General features: G+C 35.8%; 3 protein-coding genes and 1 non-coding gene across 5 annotated transcripts; 3 read left to right on the top strand and 1 right to left on the bottom strand.

Moving 5' to 3' along the window:
* Positions 1 to 5: 5 nt before the first annotated feature.
* Positions 6 to 12,370, top strand: LOC149751151 (uncharacterized). The gene is made up of 2 exons (XM_089927688.1): positions 6 to 183; positions 10,737 to 12,370. The coding sequence occupies exons 1-2, from the start codon at positions 6 to 8 to the stop codon at positions 12,368 to 12,370; spliced, it is 1,812 nt and encodes a 603-aa protein (XP_089783814.1).
* Positions 4,386 to 4,457, bottom strand: TRNAM-CAU (transfer RNA methionine (anticodon CAU)). The gene has a single exon. It is a non-coding gene; the product is annotated as a tRNA-Met (tRNA).
* A 469-nt stretch (positions 12,371 to 12,839) lies between the features above and the next one.
* LOC148699785 (uncharacterized) lies at positions 12,840 to 14,931 on the top strand. Its single transcript, XM_088712650.2, has one exon. It carries the CDS (start codon positions 13,061 to 13,063, stop codon positions 14,921 to 14,923), a length of 1,863 nt encoding a protein of 620 aa, XP_088568776.2. The 5' UTR covers positions 12,840 to 13,060; the 3' UTR covers positions 14,924 to 14,931.
* A 1,991-nt stretch (positions 14,932 to 16,922) lies between these two features.
* LOC103717988 (protein REVEILLE 1-like) lies at positions 16,923 to 21,025 on the top strand. Of its 2 annotated transcripts, none has more exons than XM_008806590.6 (6): positions 16,923 to 17,896; positions 18,795 to 18,929; positions 19,035 to 19,146; positions 19,230 to 19,291; positions 19,466 to 19,885; positions 19,971 to 21,025. In XM_008806590.6, the coding sequence occupies exons 1-6, from the start codon at positions 17,885 to 17,887 to the stop codon at positions 20,760 to 20,762; spliced, it is 1,533 nt and encodes a 510-aa protein (XP_008804812.4). In that variant the 5' UTR covers positions 16,923 to 17,884; the 3' UTR covers positions 20,763 to 21,025. The 2 variants fall into 2 exon arrangements, with proteins under 2 accessions (XP_008804812.4, XP_088568246.2); XM_088712120.2 differs by having other exon boundaries at positions 17,007 to 17,896; positions 19,230 to 19,364.
* The last annotated feature ends 1,472 nt before the right edge of the window (positions 21,026 to 22,497 follow it).

The following is a 22,497-nucleotide window of genomic DNA, read 5'->3' as shown; positions in this document are numbered from 1 at the left end:
ACGCGATGTCTGCGACACGTGGCGGGTCAGGAGTGACGTCGGAAGGAGGAGGTCCGAAGCGTGATCGTCCGTTTCGTGTGACGGCGGTGTTCGCGCTGATGGGTCTCTTGGCTGTCCCCATCGTAGATATAGAGACTAAAGTCTACGTGCGGCTGATGATGACCGAGAGGCATGAAGTACACGGTATTAAGGTGGAGCGATGGACCCGTCAAGCCAAGGTCTAGCCATGTTAATCGGACCGTTCTGCGTGGATGCACGTAATAATTTGTTGTATTTTAGCACCGGTTCATTTAAGCGGCTCCATTACATATCTTTTATAATGTAATCGGGTAGTACGGTGAGACTGAACCTAGAAGAATCCTTATAGTCGTATTAAATGGGTTTGTTAGAAGACATGGTTCAAAAATTGAGGCTATAATAATAAACTTGGTTATATCGTATCATACAGATGTTATTTGAAATTGAATTACATGAATCAATTACTTATGCAACCAAACAGTTATATAAAAAAAAAAAAAAAATCTAATTCCCATGGCGGGCGTTCAGATCATCTTGTCCCATTCTTAAGAAAAAACAGAATTGGGTTAGGGGTTGGGACGTTGGGACGCTGAAAACCACCAGGCTAAAAAAAAATAAAAGAAAAGAAAAGAAAATAAAAAACTAAAAGAAAAGATGAAAAAAATAAAAAGGAAACTACGAAAAGGCAACACTAAAAAAGCAAGAAGACAAAAATTGAAAGGAAGAAGGAAAGGGAAAAAACAACAAAGAAAAAAAAGAGAGTAAAGAATGTATGAGAAAAAGAAAGAATGGAATGAATGAAAAGAAAAAAAAAAAAAGAAACAGAGAGGAAAGATGAGACGAAGAGTGATGGATAGTGTCCATCAATATGCTCGATCGAGACTGCCACTGTAAAACAAGAAGGTATCCCATTCCATGAATAAACAGAGACACATTTGTCCCATAAAATTTAAAACTTTGGTCGGAATAGTATAAATAGAGCCTTTCCAACCTTGAACCTCTCTGCGTGGAAGGATTTAGTAAACAAATGACCATATGCATCGTGAGGGACCAATTATTGTGCAAGAAATTAGAAAGACATGCATATTGCACTTTCAGGTTTGGATGTAGAAGACTATGGCTAGCAAAGAAGCGAGTACACCAGCCAATTGGAGCTTAAAACTTCATGTATTAGCTCAATGTTCCTTGACTAGTAACTGGCAGGCTGCTTATATATATTGTTGGTTTATTAATATTTAATTCATAATATTGAGATTTTGGAATTCCATGTTGGATATTTATCTAAATATAAATCTAGTTAAATATAAAAATTTATTTTAGACTCCCAAATAACTTGGTTTTCTAAATAGATAAGATTTAGTTTTTGTATTTTTGTTTCTTTCTTCTTTTTTTTAAATATTTATGGAAATTTTACGGATACATCTTTAATTGTTTTTCACACAGTATTTTAAAAAGAAATGTGAAGAGATGCATTCTCACAAAAAAGATGCATATGATCTGATGGTGATCCCAAGGAATACAATGAATGGATGGATTATGTAAAAAGATGCATTCAATAAAAAAAATGCTTAAGCATCTATTCATACTCACTCTTTCATATCTATAAATAGAAAAGTGTTCGTGCTTCCCATCTATTAGAATAACATCTCTTTCCGTTTGAATAACACCAAAATTAGAGAAGAAAATTGAGAGAACTAAGTGAGTGAACTCAACTGCACTCATTAAGCATTTGAGAAGAGAATTCAGATTGCTTCAATCAAATTTGCTGATTTTCAATGCATTTGGATTTGGCTAGTTCGGATTCGATTCTGACTTTTCTTTATTAGAGTGCACTTCAAGAAGAACAAAAAGTGGTTCATTATATATTAAAAGTAGACCGTTATTAACTGTTCGCATTTGGGCAAGATGAATTCTACTCTAAAGGAAGCGCCTCTCATAGCGTGCCTCGAATTAGGTAACATCAAAATGAATTAATTTATTTAGTGTGCACAGAAAGTCATTAATTAAAAATTAAAAATAAAATAATAGAATCACATAAAAGAGATTTATAAGATTTTCGCAGATAGATTTTTTTCAACATATATTAGTAAGTTAAATTGCACAAAATACATCTAGATTAAGAATAGAATTAGAAGAAAATATAGGAATGCCCTAAATTTCCAATCCAGAGTCCACCCAGCATGTACTCCAGCTACAGTTCCTATCCATAAGTGTCAGATAGAAACAATACACACTTTAAGTCAAGAGCGAGTAAGAGATGAAGAATTTTTTGGTCATCAAGTGATTCATTTCCCACTAAATCGTAGCCTTGTAGATGCTCGTGCGTGTAGAGGCTGCAATGCGTATAACCACGGAAGGCAACAATTTTAGCTGACTCCAGTCCGGAACATTAGATGTTGTTGTTTGATTCTGGTTATAGATGTTTATACGAGACATTTGAATTGGTCTCCTGCTCCTAGAATAAAAACTCCTTCAACCAGAGCTTGTGCTTCAAGGTCATAATTCATTCTTACTTTTGTTAGCAGATTATTAACTAATAAATCATGCTCATACAAACCTTTAACCATTATGTTCTTGATGAATTACGAGTCACAATAAATACATAAAAAAGGAACTTCCTAGAAGGATTACATTTGAGACCATATGAATTAAGAAGAGGAAAATAAAACGATCATACACTGCTGATTGCATTGTGTGTCTGTTTGTATATCAGTTAGAAAGCGGACTGGACTTCAACTTCTGCATCAGTTTGAACTTCTGACCAACGTGGAAGCAATTCGTCCTCTCATCTCACTCTCATATCTTAATCATTTTTACCTAAACAAAATATCATAAATCAAGTAAGTTAACAGAAATAACAAGCAAAATAGATCATAGACAATTAGAAGATATTAAAGCAGTTGAGCTCAAGTATTCCCTTAATTTGGAAAATCCTGTCTTTGTGAATTAAATTTTGCCTCTCTTCAAGTTCAAAAGAATGTTTTAATATAATTCATCTTATTAAATTTTGCTTCTCTTCTAGTCCAATCCCTCCTAGCCTTTGCTGCATTCAGCCTCACCATTGTAGACCAGGCCAAAAACAGAGATATTGCTGCCTGCCTCCTGCTGTGGGAATTGGCATCAATAGGCTTGCCTTTGCAATGTGGCGTGGCAGTATAATGACTACTTATACCATGTCTCCAACATTTCAAGTCATAACCCATGGCATTTTCTTTTCATTATTTGAAAAAGGACAAAAAAAAAAAGAAAACAACTAGCAAGCTGACCTGGATCTGGCCCAAAGTCAACTAAGTTCAATAGAAGTTATGTGATCCATGCATGGTCGAATTTGGGTCTAGTCTCAGTTCAGCAGTTTCCAACTCGAACTCGAACCACTTAGGGTCTCGACTCACATATGCTACCAATGCTATGGTGTTGTATGTGATTGCCCTCATCAAAATCTCATTTGTGCTGGGAGCTGAAAATTGCAATATCAAAATCGGCACCGCGTTGACCACCATTTGATATAGACTTCATGTCTCACGTAATTTTAAGTAATCAAATGGAAGAAAGCACGCTCTTTTTGGCGATTTCGCATCATGTCTGATAAGCATAATAGATACATCTTGACATAGGATGATTAACTTGCATTGCAAAGGCGACCATGGGAAGGTTTTTAAAATCCCGGAAGCTTATATTAGCACCTTGTAAGTGAGATCCAAGGGTTGATGGTTGATAAAATTTGGCTATTTTAGTAATTTGAGTAAAAAATCTGCTATCTCTATGTAGTAACATAACAATTCCAAAGGAAATGACAAGTTTATAGAATATATACAAATACAAAATTTTTGACTTTCAGTGGCTTATCCAGTCCTTTGTTGAACGAGGGAATAAAATTATTGCCGTATAATACAAGAAACTTAAGCAACAGAGAATAAAATAAACCCCCTTTGATACAAGCAAGAAAAGGTGGAGTAAAAAATGTAGTAACAATTTCTTTCTATGGCCCATCTAGTCTGTTGTTGGAGAACAGAGAACCGTTTGACACAAACTTTTTGAACAACAGAGAATAACCTCCTTCACACGGCAAGGAAAATGTGGAGGAAAATCCTTGTTGAACGAGAGAATAAAGTTATTCCCGTTTGATACAAGAATTTTGAACGACAGAAAATAAATAAAATAATCCCCTTTCATACGAGAAGGAAAAGGTGGAGGAAAAAAAATATAGCAACAATTTCTTGCTGGACAACAGAGAATAAAATTTATCCCCGTTTTTTTTTTTGCTAATAAATTTATCCCCGTTTTTTGACACAAAAACTTTGAACAACACAGAATAAAATTATCCCGCGGTGAAGAAAAAGAATATAGCATCTTGGAAGCTTTTCTCATATCAGAGCCAGGTTTCGATCCTGGGACCTGTGGGTTATGGGCCCACCACGCTTCCGCTGCGCCACTCTGATTGCTGCGATAAAGGTCATGACTTCTTTCTTATTCTATTATGACAACAAGATATTACTGTCGTTCCTAAACCATTATTAGCATCATAGAGTCTACATATGGTCACAGTTTTCTTTTTTTAATCCCATATAATGCATACACAATTCCTAAGCATGCTATCACATATCTGAATTTGCATGCTTAAAAGCAACCACAAACATTCCAATAATATCAAGTAGAATACAAATAGCAAAAAATATTATGTGGCTTTGGACAAAATGTGAACTTTGCATGAATATCTCAAGTCTCCATTTTATTCACTCTATGGAATCCCTAAGTGCCAATATCGCTGCTCATTGTGGTAAACCTTACAAATAGTTACAACTCCAAACTATATCTCATAATTATATACTCATATTGTCACACTCCCAACCTAAGTTCACAAACAGATGGGCACAGCAACTACCACATGCTCATAGAAAACTCTCCCCACGAGCACACAGAGCATCTCAATATGATATCATATACAAGCAGCATAATAAATTTAAATATTTAGTATGCAAATTCTAACTTAAATAATAAAATTAAAAGTCTCATAAAATAAATAATATTCCAAAATCTTGCATCACTCTATAATAAAATTTAATCTAAATAAAGATATCAAAATCTTATCTCTAATCGCTCTTCCATGATAAATTCCCGAGTCAAGCTAATTTTCAGATCTATAAAAATAGTAAGGAATTATATAATAAGCTAGACAACATAGTAAGTAAAAAAATATTTTAGTTAAATAAATCAGACAATAAATTAAATAATTATTTATAGAAAATAAGTATATAAAATTCATCAATTTAAAACTAAATCCAGATATGCTGCACTATTGAAATATTACGCATGCGAAATTCAATTTTTCTCAAAATCCAAATATCGTTCATTAATCAATTTCTTTAAAATCATCAAATTCAACTTGACAGCTAAGAACTATGATCACTCAAAGTGCCACCCGCATAACTTCTAATGGAAGGGTATCAAAGTGCCAACATATAACCTTTATTGGTAAATTGTTGAAATGTCAACGTATAACCTTCATTGGTAGGATATTGAAATGCTAACGTACAACTCTCACTGACAGGATATTGAAGTACCAACGTACAATCCACACTAGTAGGATATCAAAACATAGTGTGGCTGCGAATTCAAATCTATTTCGAATCAAAACTTTTTTTCTCAAAATATGTCTAGTACTTTAAATCGTAGGATACATTAAAATTATGACATTGAAAACAATCAAACATGGTCAATATGTTCGATTAAGAATCATACAATATTCTTAAAAAAGCATATATAATATTAAAATACTATGCATCATATTCATAAATCAAGTATAAATCATTTATAATTTATTAATAACTCTAGAAAAAAGGGTTATGCTACTTATCTTGCGAATGCAATCCAACTAATCAATCCAATTAATCCCAAAAATCCTTTTTAGAGCCTATTACTCAAAAATTATATTTTTTTATTAAAATTTTTATTATAATTATTCTAAAAATAAAAAATATAAGTTTCAATATCCTTATAGGGCTAATCAAATAGGAGTGCTCAACATTCTGGTCGATCCATTCAAGGTGATTTCATCAAATCATGTCGGACTAAGGCACAATGGCTCAACAAAGATCAGGAGTGATCAAATCTAATAGTGTTTGGCAAGGGCCAGAGTGGGGACTAGCATAACGCTCGACGTCCTTAGATTAGAATCCTTCATCAAGGTCGATCCAAAAATTACTTAGAGGCATACTTACGAGGTCCAACAACCCTAGAGAGAGAAAATCCAGACAAAGAAAAATAAGAAAGAGAATGAGAAAGAGAGAAGAGGAGAGAGAGAAGGAGAGAGCATAACTCTCTCTCTCTAACCAGGAAGAGGAGGAGAGGTGGCTGCTAGTGGAAGACGGGAGGCCTGAGGAACCACGATCGGTTAATAGGCGACCGATGGTGGTTGGTAGTTGGCAGCACCAAAGCTCACAAAAAAATAGGAGTTTCAACTTCTTAAACTATGGAATCCACAATACCTAGGCGGTCGAAGTTCCGACCATAACTTCTAGCCACCATGAGGGACCAGAAGTAGACCCCGGTGATGAGCATTGGTGGCGGGAACAGTAGAATCAAGAAGAAACAGAGGTTCATTTTCGAAAACAGGGAAGCAGAGTATTTTTTTTAATGCAAAAATCCAGTAATCACTGGTCGAAATCAAAGCTCTAAGAAGTTCGAAAGAAAGAGGGATAAATCAAAGGTATATAGGTCCTTACCTGGTTCCCGACGATGTTTGGCCGCGGCAACGACGCTGACACGGTCGACAATCGCAGAAAAAATCAAAAAAAAAAAAATGGTAACTAATCTTTGATTGGAGCTGGTTTTTCGACCGGGGCGGAAGGGAGGATGGGGATGAGCTCGAAATAGAGCTTGACCGTGATTGGAATTCGACTCCATCTGATAAACTCAAGAGGAAGAAGACTCCCATCGAGAGTCTCTTCCTTCTTCGCACATACGCGGCGCGTGCTTTTTTGATAGGAAAATGGGGTCAATTGCCCATTTGCCCCATCACAGAACTCAAGTTTAGATACAACATCTGCAGTTGTTACATTTTTGAACAACCGTGCCATCAGTCTGCTTGACTAGTAGTTTCTCTGTTAAGTGTTAAAAAACTTCTATCCGGATATCTTATCTCTTAACATTGTTGGCAGTTAAGGATAGACGCGGCAAATGTATATCTTTGCACGAAGTACAGAGCAAAACATGGGACTTACATAACCAATCCCAGCCGTCGGAACACTCCCACACTGATCTGTTCATCTGTTTCACCACTAAATAGAAATAGAACAATTTCATAAAGAATATGGAAAATAAGGACAGAGGTGAATTAGTCTCAAATAAACAAATAGTGTTTATTTGCAACACTATGTACAAGCTAATGAATGCACTATAGGACTAAAGTGAGAATGAACTTCTATCATAAATCTAACTTAAAAAAGGCTTATCAGCGTGCATACATATTCAGCATGACCATTGAGCATCATAGATATCAGGAAAAATAAGGAGTCACCAAACATGCAAAGACCAGCACAATCATATCTAAAGTAGTCAAAATGTAACCTTTTCTGAAATGAACTAGTCTCGGCATATGCCATGACGGGAGTAGTTTAGTTTAGTTTAGTTACAGGATGAAAATGACACAGCTCCTGTATTTGCCGTAAATTATTTTTAAATACACTTCCTTAATGGCTGTGGTGAAAACCTGAACCTGCCCCGGTATACGACGGGAGAAGACTGGTTCATTATCAATAAATTTGTGGAAAGTGTCTTACTTGCTATTGTACCACCCAAAGAAGAAAAAGAAGTAAAAAAAAAAAAAAAAACTTTCAGGTTCCTAAAACTTGTTTTCTTTTTCTTTTTTTTGTTAATCTCCGTATGAAAAATTGGAAGCGTATGATTATCCTGTTCTTTTTGCCTCTGCACGGCCAAATAGAACTACCGAGTTTTTTTTTTTTCTTTCCCTTTTGTTGCTGCTAAAGCAGGTATTTCATAATAGAACTACCGACAGGGGCGGCCCAAGCCCTAGGCGACCGAGGCGGTCGCCTAAGGCCTCAGCCTCAAGGAAGGCCTCCGGGCTCCGGCCTTCCACAGTTCCACTCTCCTGCCACTCTGCCAGGGCATCACGATTTTGGGATTGGGATCGCCATTCGCCGCCGAAGAAGAAGTCGGAAGAGTCACCCGTCACGGAAGGAAGCTACGAGCCTACGAGCCTTAGCTGCCTACCTCTTGCGGTCTTGCCTATGAAGTAGGATCCAGGCATCCAGCCTCCACTCTCCAGGCATGGCACTGGCAGCATAGCCAACGCGGCAACGCCCAACAGGCAATGGACAGCGGGGCTATGGCCTATCAGCTTATGGAGGGCCCTATGCCCCTACGATCCTCATTCCCCCATAGCCCATCTTCTCCATCCGCCGGCCGTAGTCACCAGAGGCAGAATGGCAGTCTTGGCAGAATCCCAGATAAGTAGATAACCAGAGAGAGTCCTTCTCCATTTCTCCTTCTAAACTCTTCTTCAATCTTCCGTTCTTCCTTCCCTAATCCCCAGCCCTAGTTGATTCAATCATTCAATCTTCGGTTCTTCCGAGCAGGGGCGGCCCAATCTTCCATTCCGAGTTCCGACTTCCGAGACTCCGACTCTCCGAGTTCCGTCCTTCGCTCGTTCGCCGTCCTCGGCTCGGTTCTTCCGACTTCCGAGACTCCGACTGTCCGAGTTGACGAGTTCCGTCCTTCGCCCGTTCGCCGTCCTCGGCTCGATTCTTCTGACTTCCGAGTTCCGTCCTCGGTCCTTCGCCTATCTCTTCTCCTTCTCGACCCAGCCCGGTAGCCCCCCGTCCTCGCCGCCGTCGCCGGAGCCCGGAGGTGAGCTTCCGTCCCCTGTGTTCTGTGTTCACTGTTCAGTGTTCTGTTTGTTTGTTGGGTTACTTGGGTTGGGTAATGCCGTAATGGGTTATTGGGTAATGGTAGTTAACTAGTTATTACTTACTTATTTTTGTTATTATATACTCATAATCCTATTGCAGGTTATTGGGTATTTGGGTGATTGAATAATATAAAGTTTTAACAGATTTCCCTTCTTTCCCTAAATTCCCTGTCAGTGAAAATTCCTGGAGCACCTATTTGAAAGAATGGAATATATTATATACGATGTAAATATGTAATGACTTATGAATGCAGTTTTCCAAAAGTTGATTGAGAATTTTCATCTAGTTCACCTGCTAAATCATCCAATGATCTGATCCCAAAAGGCCAAAACCATACATCTGTCTCAGTTTTCCTACACGCCCAGACGCCCTTGGAGCTCTTTACTCTTTACTTCTTTAGTAGGCTATAAAATAAAGCATTTAAGGTCAATTCCTTGTTCCTATACAAAAGCTGAATTAGTTGTTTCAAGACATTTCCATTGATATACCTCGGCCTTTTTAGAGACAAATAACACCCTTGGGGCTATTGTGTCATCTGAGAACTCTTACTATTAAAAGAAAGATCCTTTCAAGAGGAGGGGGGGGGGGGGGGGGAATTACTTTTCGATTATTCATCTTTTCCTCTTTTATGCATATTTTATTGTCTATTGCTTTAAAATTGACATTAGCTTTTCATGTTTAGGGTCCCCATTAAAATTGACAGTAGCTCCGGCACCACTTCTCGCCGTTGAGCTCGGCACCGCTTGTCGGGACTTGAGTTCGTCGTCGAATCCGGGCCGTCCAACACTGCTTCTGTTGACATTTCGGGTTTTATCATTTTTAACTCTCTTATATTTTAATTTGTTTGTAGTGATTGTCTTAATTGTTTTGTTTGATAATATTATTTTTAAATTCAAATGTCTAATAGAAAATTTGAATGTGGATATGAAAAACTCAAAAAAAAAAAAAAAATTGAAAAACTTATTCTATCTCAAAAAGGTGCTTTAGATAGATTTATTGTTACAAATAAACAAAATACTACATCAAGTTCAACTCAGAATGAAATAGAGTTTGAAGATGACATAAAAAGAACGAAACAAAATGAGATAGACAATCAGATTCATAATAGTATTCAAACATCTGATGAACCAATCTCTAATGAAGAACACAATGAAAAATTAGATGGAGATAAGATAAATAAGGATAGTATAGAGTTTAATGAAACTAGTTCTAATCCTACAAATATATATGATCCTGGTCAATGGAAAAATATTGATACAAAGTTGAGAGATCTATTAGTGGAAAGAGGTCCAATTAGAGACTATGATCTTTACTTTCCTAGGGATGAAAATAATAGACACTTCTCTACTATACATTATATTCGTAAGTTACCTAATGGTGAAAAATATGATAGAAAATGGTTAGTGTATTCGAAGGATTTGGATAGAGTATATTGTTTTTGTTGTAAATTATTTGATTCAACACATAACACGACTCATTTAGTCAATGAAGGAACTAGGGACTGGAAAAATCTAGGTATTAAGCTCAAAAATCATGAAACAACTAATGAACATATTACTAGCATGAATAAATGGATTGATTTAGAAGTAAGATTGTTAGAAAACAAGACAATTGATAAAAGTCTCCAAGAACAAATAAACCAAGAGAAGGACCATTGGAAAAAAGTACTATTAAGAATTATTGCTGTTGTGAAAAATCTTGCAAAAAATAATTTAGCATTTCGGGGAAAGAATGAAAAGATATACCAAAGCAATAATGGAAATTTTCTAAGTTTTATTGAAACAATTGCAGAATTTGATCCAATAATGCAAGAGCATGTTCGACGTATTCAACAAGATAAAATTCACAATCATTATTTAGGTCATATAATTCAAAATGAATTAATTCAAATGTTAGCATCTGAAATTAAAACTATAATAATTAAAAAGATTAAACAAGTAAAATACTTTTCTGTAATACTTGATTGCACTCCTGATGCAAGCCATCAAGAACAAATGACTCTAGTTTTAAGATGTGTAGATACTACAACAAGTCCAGTAAAAGTAGAAGAATATTTTTTAGAATTTTTAGAAGTAGATGATACAACTGGAAAAGGTCTTTTTAGTGAACTTATAAATATACTAGAAAAACATAAACTTGAGGTTAATGACATAAGGGGACAAGGGAATGACAACGGGTCTAATATGAAAGGAAAACATCAAGGTGTACAAAGAAGATTATTAGATATAAATCCTAGAGCATTTTACACACCATGTGGATGTCATAGCTTAAATTTAGTATTATGTGATACCGCTAACTCATGTCCTAAGGCTATATCTTTTTTTGGAGTGATACAACGAATTTATACCTTATTTTCTTCTTCTACAAAACGATGGAAAATTTTACAAAATAATGTATCCACATTAACTCTTAAACCCTTATCACAAACGCGTTGGGAAAGTCGTATTGAAAGTGTCAAAGCAATTAAAAACCAAGCTCCTAAAATAAGAGATGCCTTAATTCAATTAGCAGAAACTAGCGAAGATCCTAAAACAAAGAGTGAAGCCATATGCTTAGCTACATATGAGATTGAAAATTTTGAATTCTTATTAGGCATGAATATTTGGTATGATATATTGTTTGCTGTTAATTCAGTTAGTAAAAACTTACAATCTGAAGATATGCATATTGATGTTGCTATAAATCAATTAAAAGATCTTCTTTCTTATTTGAAAAATTATAGAGAAAATGGATTCATGACTGCTTTGATTTCATCTAAAGAAACTGCAATTGAAATGAAAATAGAACCTACATTTCGTGAAAAACGTGTGATCCGTAGGAAAAAACAATTTGATGAAAATAGTGATGATGAGATAGAAAGATCAACCGAAGAATCTTTTAGAATTGATTACTTTTTATATATAGTAGATCAAGCTATTTCTTCAATTCAAAATAGGTTTGAACAATTCACCATATATGAAGATATTTTTAGTTTTTTGTTTAATTTTAGAAAGTTTAAATCTTTGAATGAAGAGGAGTTGAAAAAGTATTGCCTTAATCTTGAAAACTTTTTAAAGCATGGTGAAAATTCTGATATTGATGGTCTTGATCTGTTTTCAGAGTTAAAAGTTTTAAAAGAAGTTTTACAAATAGAAACTAGTACCCCTATTGATATTTTAAGTTTTATAAAAAAAACAGATTCTTTTCCAAATGCATGCATTGCTTACAGGATATTGTTAACAATACCTGTAACAGTTGCTTCTGCTGAAAGAAGTTTTTCAAAATTAAAGTTGATAAAATCTTATTTACGGTCAACTATGTCGCAAGAAAGATTAAATGGATTAGCTATATTATCGATTGAAAATAGTATTTTAATGAATCTTGAGTACAAAAGTTTGATTAGTAATTTTGCATCTCAAAAAGCTAGACGAATTATTTTTAAATAAAATTTTAAAATATTTTATATTTATTAAAAAAATTATTATTATTTTTTAAAAAGGCCTCTTTTAGTGAATTCGCCTTAGGCCTCCAAATGTATTGGGCCGCCCCTGGGTGCTTTAGATAGATTTATTGTTACAAATAAACAAAATACTACATCAAGTTCAACTCAGAATGAAATAGAGTTTGAAGATGACATAAAAAGAACGAAACAAAATGAGATAGACAATCAGATTCATAATAGTATTCAAACATCTGATGAACCAATCTCTAATGAAGAACACAATGAAAAATTAGATGGAGATAAGATAAATAAGGATAGTATAGAGTTTAATGAAACTAGTTCTAATCCTACAAATATATATGATCCTGGTCAATGAAAAAATATTGATACAAAGTTGAGAGATCTATTAGTGGAAAGAGGTCCAATTAGAGACTATGATCTTTACTTTCCTAGGGATGAAAATAATAGACACTTCTCTACTATACATTGTATTCGTAAGTTACCTAATGGTGAAAAATATGATAGAAAATGGTTAGTGTATTCGAAGGATTTGGATAGAGTATATTGTTTTTGTTGTAAATTATTTGATTCAACACATAACACGACTCATTTAGTCAATGAAGGAACTAGGGACTGGAAAAATCTAGGTATTAAGCTCAAAAATCATGAAACAACTAATGAACATATTACTAGCATGAATAAATGGATTGATTTAGAAGTAAGATTGTTAGAAAACAAGACAATTGATAAAAGTCTCCAAGAACAAATAAACCAAGAGAAGGACCATTGGAAAAAAGTACTATTAAGAATTATTGCTGTTGTGAAAAATCTTGCAAAAAATAATTTAGCATTTCGGGGAAAGAATGAAAAGATATACCAAAGCAATAATGGAAATTTTCTAAGTTTTATTGAAACAATTGCAGAATTTGATCCAATAATGCAAGAGCATGTTCGACGTATTCAACAAGATAAAATTCACAATCATTATTTAGGTCATAAGATTCAAAATGAATTAATTCAAATGTTAGCATCTGAAATTAAAACTATAATAATTAAAAAGATTAAACAAGTAAAATACTTTTCTGTAATACTTGATTGCACTCCTGATGCAAGCCATCAAGAACAAATGACTCTAGTTTTAAGATGTGTAGATACTACAACAAGTCCAGTAAAAGTAGAAGAATATTTTTTAGAATTTTTAGAAGTAGATGATACAACTGGAAAAGGTCTTTTTAGTGAACTTATAAATATACTAGAAAAACATAAACTTGAGGTTAATGACATAAGGGGACAAGGGTATGACAACGGGTCTAATATGAAAGGAAAACATCAAGGTGTACAAAGAAGATTATTAGATATAAATCCTAGAGCGTTTTACACACCATGTGGATGTCATAGCTTAAATTTAGTATTATGTGATACCGCTAACTCATGTCCTAAGGCTATATCTTTTTTTGGAGTGATACAACGAATTTATACCTTATTTTCTTCTTCTACAAAACGATGGAAAATTTTACAAAATAATGTATCCACATTAACTCTTAAACCCTTATCACAAACGCGTTGGGAAAGTCGTATTGAAAGTGTCAAAGCAATTAAAAACCAAGCTCCTAAAATAAGAGATGCCTTAATTCAATTAGCAGAAACTAGCGAAGATCCTAAAACAAAGAGTGAAGCCATATGCTTAGCTACATATGAGATTGAAAATTTTGAATTCTTATTAGGCATGAATATTTGGTATGATATATTGTTTGCTGTTAATTCAGTTAGTAAAAACTTACAATCTGAAGATATGCATATTGATGTTGCTATAAATCAATTAAAAGATCTTCTTTCTTATTTGAAAAATTATAGAGAAAATGGATTCATGACTGCTTTGATTTCATCTAAAGAAACTGCAATTGAAATGAAAATAGAACCTACATTTCGTGAAAAACGTGTGATCCGTAGGAAAAAACAATTTGATGAAAATAGTGATGATGAGATAGAAAGATCAACCGAAGAATCTTTTAGAATTGATTACTTTTTATATATAGTAGATCAAGCTATTTCTTCAATTCAAAATAGGTTTGAACAATTCACCATATATGAAGATATTTTTAGTTTTTTGTTTAATTTTAGAAAGTTTAAATCTTTGAATGAAGAGGAGTTGAAAAAGTATTGCCTTAATCTTGAAAACTTTTTAAAGCATGGTGAAAATTCTGATATTGATGGTCTTGATCTGTTTTCAGAGTTAAAAGTTTTAAAAGAAGTTTTACAAATAGAAACTAGTACCCCTATTGATATTTTAAGTTTTATAAAAAAAACAGATTCTTTTCCAAATGCATGCATTGCTTACAGGATATTGTTAACAATACCTGTAACAGTTGCTTCTGCTGAAAGAAGTTTTTCAAAATTAAAGTTGATAAAATCTTATTTACGGTCAACTATGTCGCAAGAAAGATTAAATGGATTAGCTATATTATCGATTGAAAATAGTATTTTAATGAATCTTGAGTACAAAAGTTTGATTAGTAATTTTGCATCTCAAAAAGCTAGACGAATTATTTTTAAATAAAATTTTAAAATATTTTATATTTATTAAAAAATTATTATTATTTTTTAAAAAGGCCTCTTTTAGTGAATTCGCCTTAGGCCTCCAAATGTATTGGGCCGCCCCTGACTACCGAGTTCAGCAATCCTCCATGGGATGAAAATTTTATTTTACGAAAAAAATTGACATGCTTTTTGCTGATCTAATAATATGCTTAATGAAATATTTAAATTACATAAAAAATTAACAATTGTAATAAAATAGTAGCAAAAAAATATCTAGCTTGTGAGGTGTGAGAGGCGCGCCAAGGAATGCACTGTCCTGAAGCCGTTGTTGTCTCTCCACGTGTAGGTATTGGTGGTTAGCGACTACTCCAAGATACAACCTAAACAGCTCACAGCGGATCTAATCTACAGTGCACGTATGTAGTAGGCAGATTATCTAATCTATATCAGTTGCCCAAAATATAAAATAATATATATAATTGTATAAGAGAGAATGGTGGTAGGGAGAGATTATGAGAGCAAGAAGAAGACTTAGTGTGTGTTTTTAGGTGCAAGAAATGGCTCCTATATATATAGGCGTTTTGCAACCTAACCATAATGGTTGGATACTTATGGCTGAGAGATAATAAAAAGTTTTGGAACTTCTAAATAAAATTTTGAACATCTAAAAGTTACAATATTTTTTTAAAAAATTTTAGAAATTACAAATTTTTTATTAATATTTTTTTAAAACTTTAAAACACATTCAAATTTCAGCACTTGTTCATGGACAAGCGGTGATTACGATCGTCGGCGAACCAAACTACATCTAGTAGACGACCGAATTATCTAGCATCGCAGCAGATCACATCCATTCGTGGCCGTCCATCCAATCTCAAACAACCGGTAGTACGCTCGCCCTGCAATTAAACCAAATTTCTTAATCAAAAATATTGTCCGTTCGATCCTCATCCAATGGTCCTCCTTCTTGATGCCCTTCGGTCCCCACGGTCTCGGAACCCTGACGTCACCAAATTCGCCGTACTCGAAAATATTCCATCAAATCGATCTAACCAGAAGCTGGGCCCACCAAAAAGACAGGCTAAAATCCGACCCTTAACCATGTGGTCGCTGATTTTCCGGAATATTTTAATAACGGTGGCGGTGGAGCCGAGCCCAAATGGTCTTCTCTTGTGATGGTTAATTTAATAATTTCCCGGTGCACTTTTCTCTCTCGTAACGAAACGGCGACGCGTGGCGATTGCGGTAGGGTGGGTGAGGCGGCCAGTGGAGCTGACCTGGCGAAAAAGCGCCAGGAAAAGCTCGCCAGCGGCTGCCGCTTTTTGGTCCACATCCCGTGGCTGGCAATTGTTCCAAGTTGTACCATTTTCAAAGGTTTTCCAAGATTTTTATTTTTCTATTATTATTCCCCGCCGCACAAAGTACTATGTAATTAACCAAATTAAATAAATAAAAATTATTGCGTGTCGCACCCTGCTTTCACAGTTATATATAAATATTTTTTATGGATATTCACCTGAATTTCAGCGGCTATAGATGTTTTACTATTTTAATCTTCAATAGATGTCATATAAGCCAGGTGAAGCTATCAAAGTAAATCTCTATTATAGATTCACTAATAAATTCTTGAGTTATATGTAGTTTGTGCTTCTATATTTAATAATGATTTGCTAATTTATTAGTAAACAATTAAAGCTTCTACTAATCACAAATTTATTATTAAATAGATGTCATGATTTGTTTGCAAAAAGTTGCATATTGCTTTAAATTTTGTAAAACATTTTTCTATGACAAAAATCTACTATTATATTATTTTCTGTCTTAGATTAGAAAGGTTTAATACCATATAAATTTGATTAAGCTGAAGATGAGCTTATATATGAAATTAGAAAAAAGAGTACTTTTATTTCAAGTACTTTTCGCTCCCGTCATTTTCCTAAATTTGGTACTTTTTGCTAAATGAGAAAAATGGGGATACTTATCCGGTCTTTGATTTATCCCACAAAAAAAAAAAAAAAAAAAGCGGAAATTAAAAAGCGGATGGCGTGATGACACCGGACGCCACGTGTAAGAAGGCTGGTGAATCGTCAGCCACAAGATTCGATCCATTTCTGGAATTTTCCAGGGAAGAAGGGCAGCGTCGTCCCCTGCTGACGTGGATCCCCCTCCCTCGCCTCCTCTTCTCCTCTTCCTGGCCCAGGTTTTTTCCCCCATTGTACCCCCCCTCTCTCTCTCTAACTCTATCTCTTGCTTCGCCTCTCTCTTTCTCTCCTTTGATCCTCCGGCGAGCTTTGGATAGGTGGCCGGACGGCGAGTCTTGGGCTCGGATTCGATCTCCCAGCGACGGCGGTTTGATCGGCGGGACGTATTTCCGGTTGGCTTCGATCGGTTCTTGGCGGGGCCGAGTCTTTTTATATGATTCTTGAGGGTTTGGTTTTTATTTGTGATTTTCTGAGCGATTAGAGTTCGTATTTGTGATTCTTGGAGGTTGGAGCTTGGAAGGGATTTGTAATTCGTTCCTTTAGCTAATTTTTTTGGATGGGAAATCGAGCTTTGAATCAAACTTTAGATTTAGGGCTTCTTGTGCCAAAAGGGGGTCTTTGTTGATTTTATCCTTGTAGATCGGATTACGAGACACAACTTTTCTCTTCTTTGCTTGATTTTTTTTTTTTTTCTATTTCGTTCTCTTCTTGAGCGTTTGAAGAAAAGATGAATAGAGGATTTGATCAGAGTAATCTGGCTTGGAGAGACGGAGGGGGGTTCGGAACGTTACTCTAGGCTTAAATTACAGTCTTGTGGGAGTAGGAAGAGAGGGGAGATTGAAGCGGGAAGGTGGGAACTTTTATTGGGCCTGGTCATTCTGGACCACTAGAAAGGCGCAATTAATTCACAGGCAGGGCAAAGCAAAAGGCGATTTTTTTTTCTCTTCAAGTGTTGATTGGACGACCTTAAGCTCAGGGAGTCAAGAGCTTCTGCAGCAATGGATGTGCAGGTATACGTCGCTGCTTTCTGTTTCACATGTTTTCCTTTTTCTTTTCTTGCTCTGATTCTGGTTGTTTTGGCATGAGAAAAATTATGATTTTTTCCTATGCAAGTTTAATCTCCCTGTATTATTTACGATTTGATGCTTTGATGATGATCATAGTCCTGAAGGATTTCATGGTGTAATTTTGAATATTTAGTCTTGTTTTTCTTTCTTTTCTATGTTCTCTGGCTATGTATCAAAAATCTCAAAACTGAATTATTAGCGGATTTAATCAACTCAAAATTTAAAAGAAAATCGATAGTTAGAAGATATCAAATTGCTTAAAAGAAAATATATGCCTAAGCCTAAATTATGCAATCAGATTGTTTGATAATCATATTTTTCTTGGAGTTGCAAAGCCTTATATCCTGCTTTGTATGAATGGTTAAGGGCATATTTAGTGATTTGCTTTAAGTTCAAAATGAGTAAATAATTTTGTTTTCAAAAAGTATTTATTCTGTCTTTATTTCATTCTTATGGAACTAATTATTAACTATTAGCAACATGCCATGCATTATCAATTTTCTTGATTGAGAACCCAATTAATAGTAGGCCCTGTTAAATGAAAAATTGGTGCACTTTTTCAGTCATGTCATATACATTATTAGGATGAATGCTCATAAGTTTTGACAGCTAATTTTCTCTGAAAGAATAAACAACCATTCTGATGTACTTTTTTCCTTTTAAGTTGTCATCTTTACATCCTTGTATGTAACACAGTATTTCATAATTAATGGGAATTGTGAAAATGAACAAGGTGATGCTAAGTCATAAATGTCTTTTCTTTGGTTTGATCTTGAATGATGACATGTGCATCTCATGAAAGAAAGGTAAAGTGACTTTTAAGTTCTGTTTTGTATATCAGGATAAAAGTGGAAGACCTAGTCTGAATCCTATCCACATTCCTGATAGGAGGATGTGCATGGATATCGGAACTTCATCTGTGATTGGCCATCAATCAAAAGAATCTAGCTTATCAGGAGATGAACATGCAATCAAGGTATCTTTTTTTCATCAACCTGGGGACACTTTGACAATCTCAATTTTGTCATTCATGCTTACTTTTATTCTCTCCTATACCATATCTCATGAACTCCCTTATTAGGTAAGGAAACCTTACACAATAACAAAACAGCGGGAAAGATGGACGGAAGAGGAACACGAAAAGTTTCTCGAGGCTTTAAAACTGTATGGTCGTGCTTGGCGCCGAATTGAGGGTACTCTTTCATAGTTATGGTTTTATTAATTGGGTGTCATCCTATAAATCCTTCCTCTCTTCTGACTTAGAAACTACCTGCAGAGCACATAGGCACCAAGACTGCTGTTCAGATTCGAAGCCATGCTCAGAAGTTTTTCTCAAAGGTGTACTGCTCTTCCTCGTGTAATTATTTCTCTACCATTATATGTTCATGGATGGTCTTACCTGATCGATAAAGTAAGTGAATCATTCATGAAGCTGAGCACCAAGAAACATTGCTGCATGGTTTGCACTAAATGTTTGTCTATGTTGGTCCTCATTGTTGCCTTATGGTGTAGGTGGTTCGCGAGCCAGGAACTGCGAAGGCTGTCGAGATTCCCCCTCCTCGACCAAAAAGAAAGCCACTGCATCCATATCCTCGTAAATTAGGCAACTCACCCAGCAAGGGCCTCCCTGTTATGGAGCGGCCAGAATGGTCTTCACTGCCAATTCCGTCAGCTTTTGAACCAGAAAACAGTTCACCAGTATCAGTTTTATCTGCAGTAGGATCAGATGCTGTAGGATCAACAGTCTCAAATCCAACACATGCTTGCACATCTCCAGTGTTGTCTGCAGCCAGATCAGATCTAATTGGAACATTATTTACCGAACAAGAGAATGGATGCCAATCACCTACACCATCAGTTGAAGATGAGAATAGATCTACATCACCTGGACCAGCATCAACTTGTTTAGTTGCAGAAGATAAATCCCAGATGGTACTTCCTCATCTGTCAACTGTATCTTTGGCTATGGAAAGCATGAAACTGTCCTAATTTTTTGTTTTATAATCCCTATTTCCAGGAAGTAGATTTGAGTTCAAAAGATGAAACTCCCAAAGGAGGTTGTCAAATAGAAACACAAGCAACTTCCCTGAAGCTATTTGGAAGGACGGTCTTGGTGACTGATGCTCAAAAACCATGCTCTTCTAGTGTTGGGAATACGATGCAATCTTGCAAGTCATTGCCTGCTGTTGGCAGCAGCCGCTCTGTAAGCACAGACGTGGATCTGCAGACCCCAACTAAGCCAGTTCTGCAAACTCCGGCACAAGGAAACCTTTGGGGTGGTCCAGGTAAAAGTGTGTGGAGTGCATTTAATGGTGGAACCTGCCCCATGTTTTACCGTTTGCCCCCTCATGGGGATTTTATGAACTCAACAGAAGCTGCATGTCCTCTTCCTTGGTGGTGGGCGTTCTCTGGAACTCAACCAACATTGCCATTTATCAATCCACAGAATATGAACTCAGTGCAAATAATGCCACAAACCTGTATAGAAGCCTCAGATGATAAAGATAGCCAGAAGGAAGGTTCTTGGACTGGCTTTAACACTCCTGCTTGCACAGCAAGTATTGTTGATAAAAATAGCGATGATGTCGACTCTAAACGAGGTGTTGAGCATCTGAAGGAACCAGCACCTGCATTGTTGAGACTAAAGCATAGTGAGAACTCCGCTTTTGTAAGTCTGAGAGTCAACACAGAAAAATCTCCCAGGGGATTTGTGCCGTATAATAGGTGTCTAGCTGAAAAACAAGCAAAACAGCACTCTCAGATGGCCAACCAAGAAAGAGACGGTCAAGCATTAGGATTGTGTTTGTAGTCATTTTCTTAACCTCTATCTCCATTTTGTTTGTTTGCAGAGATGGTTTTTGCTTGACAGCCAGGGGAGGGATGTTGTTCATTGCAGTTGAATTAACTGCAGTGGGTTTGGGTTGTGAACGATGAGGTTAGTGGTTTTATAGGCATACCATCCTGTGCTGCTTGTTGTATCCAAACCAGGTGACTTTCTGTTGGAAAATATTCTTCATACTTGTAATTTCCCATCATAGGGTTTCTTTTCTATGATATTGATATGTGTTGTTATGATGAGTTTTTTGGCGAATCATGGCCCATGGAATAACAGGAATTAGGCTATATCATCTTATTTGTTTCAAAAGAATAGGCGTACCTTCGTAAATAATGATACTGCCTAGTTTGAGCCTTAGAGCTCATTTGGTTCGCGAGAAAAGAAGGGGGAAAAGTGTGGTCAACGGAAAAGTAATGAGATGCCTCTTATTTGGTTGAAGTTTTCAAAGGAAAGAGATGGGAAAGTTGTATTTTCATGGGAATATGATTTCCACATTTCATGGAAAAGTCTTTTCTATGAGAAACATGGAAAAGTTACTTTCCCATAAGGCGATAATTACTTCATTTTTATTTTTTTCCCAAAAAGGCCCTTCAGCATTAAAGAAGCATTAAAAAGGCATTAAAGACCTAATTTTTATTAAGGGCATAATAGGAATTATGCATAACTTTTTCAGAAAAGTGGATGGCCAACGAGACATAAGCATTTTGAAAATTTGTCACTTTCTCATGGTCAACCAAATATGCCAAAAGTACTTTTCTAGGCATCATCTTCCTAGGAATTTGTTTCATAGGAATCATATTCCTAGGAGGGAAAATGCTTCCCGCGAGCCAGACGAGCCCTTAATGGTATCTATGGAGGCTAATTTTTTATCGACTTGGTTGAAAAACCTTTCCTAGCTTGTTGCGGGCTTTTCGGTTCTTATTAACGTGCTTTTCCAGCCCCTATCTTCCCACCTCCGGTCACATGAGCTTTCGAAAGCCCGGTCCGGATCTCTTTCTCTTATTTTATATGTATGTCTCATGCTTTCAGCTCAGCGGGATCTAGAGAAAGACAGACCGACCTACCTACTTGTTTTCAGTGGCGTACGGGAAGAATTGATTCCTATGTGTCCGAAGCTAATGAATCTGATGCCATGGATTCTGTTTTCATGCTAGCGAGAAACGAATACCTAGCTTCACAACCCATCTAACATCCTCCAGTTTTGTAGATACTCTTGTAGATAATTTTCTTTAATAATAAAATTGGGGAAAGTGCATCCCTTCATTTTCCATCAAAAAGAGTATCCGTGGATGCTGTCTCACTGATACTTGAAATAATCTGGTTACGATATTTGTAGGCATGGACAGAAGATTACACTTGTTAAACGATACCTTCTTTTCATGGATTTGGCTACTGTTACTGATGTTTTGTAAGCTATAATTTGTTTGGTGTATGAGTTCCTCTCAGAGATGCCGCTGGCAAGGGTTATTGCAGGAAATTTAGACCACTGGAAGCAGAATGTGAAACTGTTACTTGGAAGTTAGCTGATTGTCATCTGTTACAAGATTCCATTGGATCGTTTGCGCAATAGCTTGTGCAAGAAATTAGAGAGATGGGCTGTTTCGGAGGAGAATGTTGCCTGGGGGAAAAACAAAACAAAACAAAAACGCTTGCCTCTCTCAATGAGAGGAGTTACGAAAATACCGATGGGAATCATGACAAGAACTAG

Source organism: Phoenix dactylifera, chromosome 16, assembly GCF_051530095.1.
Source record: "Phoenix dactylifera cultivar Ajwa chromosome 16, Ajwa_hap1_PhDact_Kaust_v1.1, whole genome shotgun sequence".
In the NCBI taxonomy this organism is placed as follows: domain Eukaryota; kingdom Viridiplantae; phylum Streptophyta; class Magnoliopsida; order Arecales; family Arecaceae; genus Phoenix; species Phoenix dactylifera.
This window is presented reverse-complemented; position numbering and strand designations above follow the sequence as displayed.

Bases quoted from the DNA above. Each gene is read 5' to 3' on its own strand.
- LOC149751151 (XM_089927688.1), top strand. From the start codon at position 6: ATGTCTGCGACACGTGGCGGGTCAGGAGTGACGTCGGAAGGAGGAGGT. The intron at 184-10,736 runs GTATTAAGGTGG...AAACAATTGCAG, and splicing joins CGAGAGGCATGAAGTACACG to AATTTGATCCAATAATGCAA.
- LOC148699785 (XM_088712650.2), top strand. From the start codon at position 13,061: ATGAATAAATGGATTGATTTAGAAGTAAGATTGTTAGAAAACAAGACA.
- LOC103717988 (XM_008806590.6), top strand. The intron at 19,147-19,229 runs GTACTCTTTCAT...AACTACCTGCAG, and splicing joins TGCTTGGCGCCGAATTGAGG to AGCACATAGGCACCAAGACT. The intron at 19,886-19,970 runs GTACTTCCTCAT...CCCTATTTCCAG, and splicing joins CAGAAGATAAATCCCAGATG to GAAGTAGATTTGAGTTCAAA.